The 12219-nt window shown below is 53.7% G+C and overlaps 2 protein-coding genes across 2 annotated transcripts; both read right to left on the reverse strand.

Annotated features, from left to right (window-relative positions):
• Nucleotides 1-3655: 3655 nt before the first annotated feature.
• CORC01_10086 (homeobox domain-containing protein) lies at nt 3656-5011 on the reverse strand (the record flags this gene model as incomplete). The annotated part of the gene is made up of 3 exons (XM_022621715.1): nt 3656-3903; nt 3979-4813; nt 4871-5011. 3 exons carry the CDS (start codon nt 5009-5011, stop codon nt 3656-3658), a joined length of 1224 nt encoding a protein of 407 aa, XP_022471720.1.
• Nucleotides 5012-9520: 4509 nt separating this feature from the next.
• On the reverse strand, nt 9521-10828 carry CORC01_10087 (uncharacterized protein; the record flags this gene model as incomplete). The annotated part of the gene is made up of 2 exons (XM_022621716.1): nt 9521-9801; nt 10258-10828. The coding sequence occupies 2 exons, from the start codon at nt 10826-10828 to the stop codon at nt 9521-9523; spliced, it is 852 nt and encodes a 283-aa protein (XP_022471721.1).
• Between the last annotated feature and the right edge of the window lie 1391 nt (nt 10829-12219).

Genomic DNA, 12219 nt, shown 5'->3' on the forward strand with positions numbered 1-12219 from the left:
TCCTAATTAGCAAGGCCCCAACAATCCACGGGCCATGCATTGCAGCTCGCATGTAGCAGCAAGTCTGAGGACAAGTCGGGAGAGCAAGGTTAGCCATCCGCATTAGGGGGTGACTGCAAGGCATCGTCAGTAGCATGCCATGGCCGCCCATCAAGTACACTGAGGTTTCTCGTGTAAGGGCAGGAAAAAACAAAACCACAGCACAAAAGGGCGGGACAAGCAAGTCTGTACGAATACGTACGCAGGCAAGCAGGGACCAGAGGGTCAGTCGAGAGATCTGCAGCTCCCATTATCGAGATCGCGAGGCGCTGGCCATATCGGTACAGGATATGTAACCCACTTTACAGACAAAGGTGTGCCCATGCCACCTCCAAAGGGTTGCGACGCCGCTGGCGTGCATCTGGGTGGACAAGCTCACCGACGTTTTTTTTGGAGGTTCCCATCAGCTCGTAGAGCGAGGCATACCCCCAAGAAACTAACAGAAGGGGCCCTCATTCCCAGGTCTCTGTGACGTCGGCCGACCATGGTAACTAAGGTAGGGGACGTGTCTAGTTCCTGTGGAGTAGGATCCTGCGGATGTTGGTGCATGTCGGCCGGTCGAGGGGACAATATTTAGCCCATTCCGCCTTTTTGTTGATCCATTCTGTGAATATCATCGTCTGTCCGGAGACTGCGGCTGGCCTCGTTTCTTCACGATAATTACGCCACATGATCAAGGTGGGTGTTCTGGTACTGTACCTCTGCGCCTAGGTACTCTCCTACTCCTTTGCTCGTATTATCATTTCCCCCCTGTACCGTGATTCCGAGAGAGGGGGGACCCCCAAATCCGTCTGCGCCTGCAGCGCTCTTTGTGAAACCACCGACAAAAGAAAATATACTCGACCTGATCTCCCCTCTTCCCCATCTCGTACACGCAGGTAAGGCAGTTTCTATCCATTAAAATTTCGGAATCCAGCGAATCACCTGCCTGCCCTGACAAGTTGCGAGCGTTAGTCTTCTTTTCCCCAAATGCGTCAGAAAGAGAGATGGAGAGGGCCAGAGGAGAAAGCGTGTGAGAGGTTTCATGTTTCACGACGCCACATTATTAAACCCGCAGTGTGCAACATCACACACCACCACCAACCGCATCACCTCACATTAGAGCATACAGCAGCTCCGCGCCTGCATCCTCCTCCTCCTCTTCCAGCCTCTCTCGGCCTCCTTGTTTTAGTTCTGCTGCCTATCCGTACATGAACTAGTTAATGTGATGCATATGCTTTCTGCACAAGTGTTGACTTCTCCACATCAACGGATGACTCGAGGTCCCGAGGAATAACAATGGGAGAGGCGGCTTGTTGCCCATTCGCGTGGGGTTCCAAAATAGTGGGAGAAAATTGAAAGGGGTGGAGGGGACCACGAACTCGCAACAGACTAGCAAGCAGACATTAATTAGCCCGGCACCAAAAAAGGGCTCTAAGAGGGAACTAAGAGAAGGAGGTGGTGGCCGTCGTTGAAGAAACTCGGTCAGCTTAACAATTTATTTAACACCACGAGGGCGGCCGCGCTCTCTCACCGGCTTCTTTTTGTCACCGCGCGCGCGTGTGTGTGTGTCTTGTTCATTCTGTATACCAATCACCCACCCCATCGTGACGGAATTCACCATGAACCTCACAGGCCCGCCCGCTCAGTCAAGTCCTCCTGCTGCAGAATCCGTGTGTAATGATGGTGCAACCAACCGACCAACCACCCCGGAGCGCACAGGAAAGGAGGCAAAGCGGCGGTGACGGCGGGAAAGAGAGAGAGAGAGAGAGAGAGAGAGAGAGAGGCAACTGCAGTAGACCCATTGAACCAGACCCCCCCCTCCCTCCCTCACGCCCTTCATGTTGACCATACATCTCAAGAGAGAAACGTTCATCCGCCACGCACAGGAGGACGACGAAAGATTAACCAACTACTAATACGAGAGAACCACATGAACCCCAGCGGCAAAAAGGCGGGAAAGCGGAAAACGGGGTTTGGCGAACGGACGTGGGCCATGGCGGAGCTAAGGCTCGCCCAGTATCTTGGGTTCGCCCTTTCTTTCTCACACGCCCCTCTCTCTCTCTCTGCCTTCACTAGGTATCTCTCTCACACTCTGTGTTTTCCATGACCGCCGCCGCCGTAGTCGTCGTCTTCTTCGTAACGCACGAGGAAACGCAAACGCACACGCACCTGTGGCCTTAAACAGCCCACTCGCTATAACCCTTCACATCCAGGGCCTCGTAGGGAAGGAAGGGGTGTGTGTTTGTGTGTGTGTGTGTGTGTGTGTGTGTATAATCGTTTTGGTATAGGGATAAGGTGGGAGTGAAATGGTTGACTGTCATCCAGGAACCGGGAAACCACACAGACATTTCATGTTTCTTGTGTGCTCGACCACACACACACACACGCGCGCGCGCACACACACACACATATGCACACATACGTACCTAGCCCGACCTCTTGAATTTTCCTTAATGCTGTGTGATGTGATGATGCTTTCTTCCTCATTGGACGACTGGGAATGTAATCATTGCGCTTGGATTCTCTCCCTCTATCTCTGTCTCTCTCTCTCTCTCTCTCTCGTCTTCCCCCCAGCTAAAGTCAGAGTGAGAGAAGTTGCCAACGTCGAGTACCAAAGAGGCCCGTGGACTTTGAAGTCTCTGCCAACCGGTTTGTTTGTTTGTTTTGAAAAGTTCCTGGAGGGCGGGAACAGAGAACAGAACTGCTCTGCGAAGGGACCCCCTTCCCTTTCACTTTGGGGGCAGGGCTGTCTGGCCTCTCCAATGGTGCCGGGCTGCTGGGTTCACCAGGTGAACATTGAAGAGTGGTGTGAGAACACAGTGTCTCTCCTCCAATATTGTTGAGCAGATGAGATGGTTAAATCTTAGAAAAGTGCAAACTATTGGGTCAAATGTGATTTTGGGCGTTGGTACGATATACAAGACAAGGAAGTCCATATTTGTAGTTTGGTGCTCCACACACAGGATAAAATAAAACAGAATTTGTTACAATGATACCGTTCTACGTATCCTGTGAAGAGAAGAGCCTCTACTTTGGCTGTGGTAAGGAAGAATACAATGTTGTTCCCTTTGGCCCGCATGAAACACACACCCCCCTTTCCGAAGATGAACAGTTGCCAAAGAAAGTAAAAAAAAAATTGTTATGCATATCTGTCTGTCCCCAGTCGCCTGCCCATCCGTTTCCCATCCGCCCCTTCCAAATCCTGCCCCCGTGTCCCATTGGTGTGTGTGTGTGTGTGTGTGAGTGTGATGTGTAAAAAAGGCTTCCAAAAAACCTCAGTCGCCTTTTCTTTGTGTGTGTAAGAATACATTATCCCCATAGGTACAGCCGATGTAGAAAAGGGTGCTTTCAGGAGGAGGGACTTGATCCCATCAACTCTTGGTGGTATTGTTTTTATACAAAAGCTCATGAATATTAGAAATTTGCCCCTAGTTTGCCGATTTTTGTGTTGTTGGGTCTTTTGCGGTCGTGGTCCGTCGTTAATGATAATGGTGAAATATGAGGCGCGCGTCTGGTATAGTGATAAAGAATTCTTGTTTCGAAGAGGACCCTTTGTTTAGGTGGTTTTTTTTTTTTTTTGACTTGTTTTCTTTGTCTCGGATGATTCAAGAGGCGTTTCCTATTGTCTCGTTCCCTAGATGCTCCCCCTCTTGATATGCGCCGAGCGCCGTTGCTTCAGGTCGAGGTCCTCGTCAAAGGCCTCACCGTCGCTGAGGGGAACGCTGGAGCGCTTGCCGTCGTCGTACTCGTTGCGCTCTGTCGACGGGAGGATCTTGCTCTCGCCGCTGCGACTGGACATGGCGTCGGACTCAGCACGGGCGTTGCTGATCATGGTGGGAAGCTGACGGCGCCGCGCGTTAATGAACCAGTTGGAAATTTGATCTAGAGGCGAAAAGATTAGCGTTTTGTCCAGCCAAGGGAGAAAAAGAGAACACAGTCTGACGGGTTTACACTTACTCATCTGCAGACCGGTCTGACGCATGAGCTCCTGCTTCTCATCCTCCGTAGGGTAGGGGTGGTGCAGGTGAGCAACGAACCAAGCACGCAGCTTGTCAGTAGTCTCCTTTGGCAGGTTGCCGCGGCGCTTGCGTTGTTTGCTGTCACCGTGCATGCCCATTGCACCAAGCTCTCCGATGCGCATGAACTCAGGGTAGTGACCGTAGCCGGCGGCTGAGAATGGCGTGCGATCAAAGGTGTGGATGGCACCAAGAGAAAGAGACTGAACTCGGCTGGGATGGTGGTATCCGTAGGCGTATCCACTGGGGCGATATGAAGGAGCGGCCTCCATTATCGGCCCTGCAGACATGCCCATGGAAGGGCGGATGGGTTGGAATTCGTCTTGGGAGTGGCCACGGACACGTTGCATGGGGATCGACTCTCTCTCAAAGTTCATGGGCGGTAGGCTGGGAAGTGTTGGGCGAGATTCGAGACGCTCGTTGACCTCCATGGCGGGGGATCTCATGGAAGGCATGCCGGAGGAAGACATGTAGGGGCTCGTCCTTGCGGATCCAGTCCAGCTCTCAGTGGCAGCGCGGGACGGTACTGGCGGGGAGATTTGGCGTTGAGGAATGCGGGCAGGGCTCTCGTACAATCTCGGGACGCGGCTGACTCTCTCGCTCTCTTGCTCCTCATCGATGGAGAGTCTCCTCCTCTTGTTCGAGTTTGGCGAGTGAACATACTCAGGAGGTGTCATAACACCGGCGTATCCTACTGTTGGCGAGGTGTTGGAAGAAGTAGTTCTGGTGGTTGAGGCCTCCTGGGGTTGCAGACGAAGGTGGAGTTCCGGGATGGCCTGTATACTGTGTCAGTCAATGTTCAAGCCGCTCCGCAGCGGTTAGAATCGTCGTACCTGACGAATTGAAGGCAAGGCGATTCTCTCGGGCTCAGTACGAGGACGCGAGGAGTAGTCTGAGGAAGACCTGCCGCCATTCCAGGGGTAGTTCTTGAATGCTGAATGGGGGGACGGAGCAGCCATGGCGAGCATAGACATCTTGTGCTGTTCTCTTGGAGAATGAAAGTCTTTTAGACACGACCGTGGCGGACAAGGCACTTGGGTGCTCGATCCTGTGGGTTTTTAAAGAAGAGAATGGCGGACTTGAACGGTTAAGCCGCACGGCGGTTTTAAGGACTGCTGCTGATCAGCCCAGGTGCTTATGTGGAGAAGGCCTGCGAGTAGACTGTACCTAATACGGTCCAGCCAGAACAAGTTCGTCGTGTGAAAGTGGCACGTCGAACGACGATGCTTGTTATGTTGCTTGATGAAGCTTGTTCGGCGGCGAGGTCGAACAATAGTAGACGGTATTTCTCGTCAACGACAGACAGGCAGGCGTCAAGAAGTAGAAGCAGTAAAAGGTTGCTGATGTGATGGTCAAGTGGTCCCAGCCGTGAATCAACAAGCAGCTCGAATGGGATGATAGTCGGTGATAATCGAGGTGATGCAAGGTGGGATGGCAGTCCTTTTGTATATCTTGGAGCTCGGGAGAGGTCTTGTGCAGGTAGATTAACGGGCAGTGGTGCACAGATGTGGTGCCAAAATAGGAAATGGGAGAGAAGTGTCGAGGTGGAGGAGGAGTAGGAGGAGGAAGAGGACCCGGCGACAGGCCAAATTGGACAAATTAAGACGGTGATTTGAGCACACTGAAACTGACACGAACCAGCCTCAGACGAAAGAGCCCCCAACTAGTAGGTTCTTGTGAATCGGACCGTGGAGAGTAGAGCAAGTGAATTGGAGAAGAAGCGCACAGCCCACGGATGCTTAATGCCTTGCTATGTATGTATCTGGGAACGAGGCCTTTGCTGATGTGGGGGAGGGAGGATGGTTTTGACGGAACAGACTAAACCTGAACTAGCCCAGAGCTGCGAGGCATGGGCATGGGTGGCATGGCAAGAGGACGATCAGGGTACAAGCAGGCCGTCGATGAGGAACAAGAGGAGGATGATGGGATTGCCCATCTCGACCAGGGTCGCAGGACCACACCGTCCGTACCCACACCCAGTCAGGGCCTGGTCCTGGGATTGCTTCGGTGGCGTTCCCTCTGGTGGGCAACGGACTGATTATGCTAGCTCGAGGTGGTACTTGAGGATGTGCCAGCAGGACAGCATGGATAGGGGTCTGAACAAAAGTGACCGGGATACAAGAAGAAGAGTGGAAGAGATGGGAGAAGCACTAGCCTACTTGAACAGTGACACGAAAAGAGCCACTAGGGAAGCCGTAGCGTCTGTGGGCAGGGGTCTACTTGTGCTCCCCGGCTGCTCGTGGCTCCCACCCGGGGCCAGGACGGTTGTGATGTAGATGAAATTGCCCGAAGGGGGGGGGCGCGCGCGGCGGACATGGAGATGCTCAATGGCGCTGCATTACCTCAACGACTACTATTCAACGTGCCATCACATATGCAACTGGCGCGCTGGCGTAGAGTTACCTCACCCTCCAGCCAAGCCCCTTCATCGTCGTCTGTAACGCTCTGGCCGCGCTCAGGTCCTTTGACGGATTTAGAGTGAACAATACGGATATACGAATAGAAAGAGATATGCACAAATGACATAAAATACAGTCCCATCGACCGGGGGCCAGCACTGGCGGCCTGGTTCCTACTCTGGTACGTAAACGTGTCTGACCAAGCAGGCCGTCATTTCCCGATCGGAGGAGGTTGACCGAGGGAACATGGTAAACCGGAGATGGGTTCAGGATAGATTCTGTCCAATATTGACATGAATGAGTGTCCATAGCATTGCCGAAGAGAAGATGAAGACTATCGAAAGCGACAAAGGGCGAGCAGTGAAAGCCTTGTCGGCTCCGTCCACCACCCTCGAACCTTGAGTAGGTACGCAACTCGTATGCGAAGTACGGCAAATGCAGCCATCGCCCAAGAAATGTCTGTTGTTCGAGATGGCGTTCTCGACCCGCTGAACAACTGCTGTCTGAGCTCAGCAGTCGAAAATAGAAGACAGCGGGAGTCCTGAATCTTCCTGAACCTCTTGCTGGACCAGCTCGATCGTCCGTGAGCAATCGGGTCTGGAAGACGGGTTACCGTAGAAAAGGTCTAGCAATCTAGCAACTATCTCTCTCTCTATCTCTCTCGATTTAACATCTTGAAACACATCGCTCGTGCTCGCCCCCTCGGTGAGGCGCCGTTAATTCTGCAAATACCGGGCTGCTTTCTTTTTGGTGCACATGGTCAGGGAGTGAGACAGCTCTACATAGGCTTACGTCCAACATGGCATGACTTGAAGACATCTTGACAGGAAAGGGAACTCCCGTCAAGAAAGCGAGTGATGGATGGTGTGTCACAAAGCTGTGGTGAGTGTTGATGAGCGTATCGTTCTGCAACTGGTTGTTGAAGTTCCGGTTCGAGCTCGTATGCCAATGTGCGCGTGTGTGCATGTCTGGTGTCAAGTGTGCGGTGTGTCTGACGAGTGTGCCTGCGGATGAGGTGAATGGATGGACAGACGATGTTTTCAAGTAGGGGGACTGGGGGTAAGGCCAGGACAGCAGCAGCCAGGGGAGCCTTGACGTGATGGCGCTCCCCTGCCTGTCTTTTCTCGATCCCGTCCACGCCCCCCCCCCCGCGCGCCCCTCCTCCCCCAAAATTCCTGTCCAACAGCCATCCTGAACAACAGGGCGGGTCCGGAAGTCTCCTCGATGGAAGGAAAGGCAAGCAAAGTTGAGTTGTGCGCTAGAGCGGCTATGCCATTCGCCGCTGACACGCCCACCCCCTTCAGCCCAATCCTAACGCTATACAGGTATCGCATTCTTGTGCGAGGCCTGAATAAGGTCCGCGAGCGTCGCAGGCTCAAGTATTTGACATAGCCGCGCGAGTCTGCGGACGAGTGAGAGGGCAGGGAACACGATTCAAACGTCCATCCCAAGCTTTCCCAAGCTTCGGATTGAAGAAACCAAGCCGATGAACTCTGTTGTTGTTTTTCCGTCTCCCTTGGACTCTCCAAGCCACCCGTCAGTTGCCTGGTCGCAGCTGACGTCTGTGACGTGCCCCAAACTTCCCTTGTGGTTGTGTCTGGGTGTTCTTGGGTTCAACCAGTCGCTGAGCTTCCAACTCGGCTCAATCCCTCGTCCGCAACATTCGATGATGGAGGCTGTGCTTGTCAACAGAAGTCATGGCACCTCGATCCAAGGACAACCTATGTAGACTGAAACGACAACCGTCATTGGATGCTTTTCTTCCGTCTGAGTGTTTGGGAACAGTTGCGTGCGATGTATGCGGCGCGGCTTCCCATGACGGGCCACATCTGGCTATCGGATCGTTCTGACATTTGCCTTATCAGGAAGTGTCTGCAGGCGTGACTTTAAAACGAAGCATCCAGTTGAGCAGAGTTACTGGTCTGCGATTGGTGAGGATCAAACTTTGACATGTGCAACTTTTGTCACTCAGCCGTCCCCTCCTGTCCCTCTCCCCGCAAAGCATCAAGGTGGTGCAGAGTGTCATGCGGCTCAAGACGTCTCTGTGACTCCATATTCTTTTCCCGCCCACTGTAAGCCGCCCGAGAATGTGTTTTTTTTTTTTCAGCGACGCATTTGCGCTCTTGAGCAGCATCCAGGCCTGGGAGAACCGCCGGGTCGGAGAAGCGCACTAAGTGTGTTCTGGTCAAGACCCTTGACTACCGTTTCAACTTCTGGTAGAAGTCCTTTTTTGGGAAGCAGGCTAATCAGGGTATTGGCGCCTCAATCGTCAAGCGTCAACTTCAGGAAGGGGCCGAGTTCTTGTCGTCTGTCGCAGGGTATACAGGCACACAGGTACAGGCAGCACGTCCGGAGCCGAAGCCGTCCGCGCGAGGAAGAGCTGTCAAAAACGCAGATCTACCGCGGTGATCCTGTGGCCCCGGTCAGCACCATAGTTGACTGGGGCTGTCTGTGGCTGGAAAGGAAATGGCAGGTTCCGAGTAGCATCAATGTTTTGCCCTGGCGGCCGTGGTGAATCCTTACGACGGCACCGCCTGGGATCCCACGATGTTTTTGCTGCTCGCAATCCCTTTGACAGGTCCCAGAAACGGCTCAAGGCGTGTGCATGACAGCTCAAAAGGCTGGAAGGTTCGTGAGATCTGGGTAAACAATAATTGCGATTGGCTGCAAGGTGCGACCACGGTATGGTTGATCTGAGGTTGATCGGAATCAAAGATGGGATTGTTCACGTTGTCAAACGCAAGCTCGACTTGCGATTGGCTCTTCAGGAACTGTCATGAAGGCTCCTTGTCAGGTGTCGCCTCAAGTTGCTGCGCCCCAACAGTCGAGTTGGGTTTCCGTCGGAACGGGGTGCACATCATACACAGGAGTGCAGACCAGGCGAGACGGAAGCCCGGGTGCTGACTGATGGGTCGACAGGGGCCATGGTAGCTTCACAAGCCTGACGTCCGAGATGTAGGCAAGGAGGAGGAGGAGACGTTGCAGCTGTGATGTCCATTATCCATTGGACGTGCCGGACGCATGTTCAGCCCGTAATACTGTCTGTGTTGCTTAAGTGGCCATGGTTTGGGTCGCCTATCTTAATCACTCCTCGAGTAGTCCGCACTCCGACTGGCTCAAATGGCGAGGAGCAGCGTGATCACTCGCTGGCCCTGGCGCGGCGGTTGACGGCATCCCGGTTCCCAGACGCCCCCTGCTGGCTGTTTTGTTTGATATGGCGAGAATGCAGTGCGAGGCCGATCCCGTCACAGCTTCGAACTCAGGGCCATTCGTGGCTCTCGGGGTACTCGTAGCTAGGCTTTGCTGCTCTTCTTCGCCCTGTAGCTTAGCAACGGCCAGCACGACGATCCCCCAGACGCTTTGCGCTAATTTGAGTAGCATCTTAGCCGGAGCAACCAGGCGGACTCTGCGCCCACTGCAGGTACCGATTCCTCCGGCGGTACAATGGCCTCTCCCCAGCGCAGAGCGGTCCATGCGACAGGCCAACAGTCTGTGTTTAGGGCTGGCAGAGACGATAACAGCTGCACGCCACCAGCCAACGGGCTCCGTGCTGGTCGATACATGCCTGTCGCAAAGCCAAGCAGGAGTGACAGCGCACCGTACATGGTTGGGCTTGGCGCTTGTGATGGCGACTAGATTATAGCCGCAGGCAAGCTGGTTGCAGAAAGCTCCGAGCTTCGTGAGCACGTTCGCGTGGGATCAGGCTAGATAGCAGAAAGCACCGTAGTCTATCGTTGGCTTGTCTGAGGGTAGCTGTGTCCTTGGATAGTCCAAGTGCGTATCTAAGGAAAAAAGATACAGTTTCGCGAGGTAATACAGACCGTGGCGGGTTGTAGTTTGCTTGTTGATGAAGTGCCTGCAATTGCGCATGTTGTAGTGGTTCTTTTGTCGTGCAATATGCATCGACATCGCCATGGCTGCCACCAACTTTGGATCTGGGGCATCGGAAAGCCTCTCCAGACCGGCTGGGATTGCACACAATACTCTTGTCGGCACGGCAGTTGTCTTTGGTTGGCTATAACCGGCGACCGCATGGGTCGGGTGATGGTGGGCGGTGCGGGAGGCTGCTGGTTTGCTTGCCCAGATCTCACAGCCGATGCTGGGTATCGATCTCGGGGATGCACTGCACCGACTCTCATGTGCATGGATATGCCCACCGTTGCGGTCGCTACCTTGTCGTCGTCCTTCGCCGTTGTCGTAGCCATCGGCATGGAGCTCCCGATGGCTTGTACGTATCGATACGTACTCAGCTCGGGCTTGACCGAGAGGCTCAGGGTGGTGGTCGGCGGCGGCGGGGTGGTGGGTGGTGGGTGGTGTTGATGGCGTTGTGCTTGCGCCCGGTCTGGCGCGTATATCGTCTTCAGACTTGCGGTCTTTTGGTGTGATAGGCATCTGGCAAGCAAGACAGGCGCACCAGTTCGATTGCGATGCAGAAGCTGATGCATCATGATTAGATGGCATCTGCACCCGTCCGTCAGAGAGGAGCCCGGACAGCACAAGTCTGAGATGTGCATAAAAAGATGCACTGTTGAGAACTGCCTTGTCAAGGTAGCCTGACAAGTGCAGCATTCTAGAGTTACCTTATCTTACGGTATCCGTGGTTCTCTGTACGGATACGTACCTTGGGTTTATCCATGACCAGGCACCCAAGGTCTAGCTGGCCAATGAGCAAGTGTTTCTTTTCATTAAGGTCTGAAAAGTGGATATGCGGGTTGAAGTTGAATTGAAGGGGGAGAGAGCCACTGGGTGACTTTGCAACTGCTCTTGCACTTTGCACTTGTGCCTGCCGTCTCACTTGCACCTGCCATTTCTCTTAGCGGCCAGCCTCCTTTCCTCCTTACTCTTTCCTCTCGTCGCACTTCTTCTCATCAGGACCCCAAACAATGGAATCAACGACTCTCAGACAAAACGCAAATAGCCACCACGCTCATGGCACTAGTCCACTTTGATCGAAGCTTTGATTCTCTGGCCCAGACTACTCCGATGTCTATCAACAATGGGCTGGACCGCCAGAAAAAAGCAGACGATAGCAGGCTCCAGCAGTCTGACACAGCTGGCTTTAGAGGCGGCAGGGTAGACTACGTCTAGCCTCATGGTAGTGCCTCGCCGACCTTGCCGTTCGTGTCTTTACGCAACTTCACGCCCCCAGACGGTTCGAAAACGAGTCTCGATTCCCGCACGCCGCTGCGTCCTCGGTCCCGCCCCAGACGTCACTTGACACCCGGGCTACGTGCTGATGGCTTGCTTCTACGCCGGTACTGAAGGAAATTAGAGAGAAAATAGAAGTGTAATCTTATTGTGACCCTGCAGAAAATAGAAACCCCAACCTAAACCCGGCAAAGCTGGAATAGTGAAGCAGGAAGCAGACAAAAAAGGCAGACAGCGAGACTGACTTGCATTGAATGTCGTTGACTCCCTGTCTGGTCCGGCCCCCTGGGCCCCCGGTCTTGAACCTGCCCTGCCGCCTGCGCTGTCCACCCGTGACGTTGACCCTTGGCTGGCCTTGGACCTGGAGGAATGCCGCGGCGTAGTGTAAGCAAAGGGCCCACTTTCCATCTCCTAGGTGAATTTGAATTGATGAATTGTTTGCCTGCAAGCGAAAGCAAGTACAGGCTCGAGTGCAAGGCCTTTGGTCGCACCTTAGCAGCCCTGCCTGTGCTTTGTATCTGTATCTGTATTGGTCGGGTACCCAAGGTATCTTAACGAATACAGAGTACCTCAAGGCAAGGAAGGTACAATCAAGGTCTGGCTGGCACTCGCATGCATCCCTCCCTCTGCCTGCC

This window comes from Colletotrichum orchidophilum (assembly GCF_001831195.1).
Source record: "Colletotrichum orchidophilum strain IMI 309357 chromosome Unknown Scaffold_97.1, whole genome shotgun sequence".
Lineage (NCBI taxonomy): Eukaryota > Fungi > Ascomycota > Sordariomycetes > Glomerellales > Glomerellaceae > Colletotrichum > Colletotrichum orchidophilum.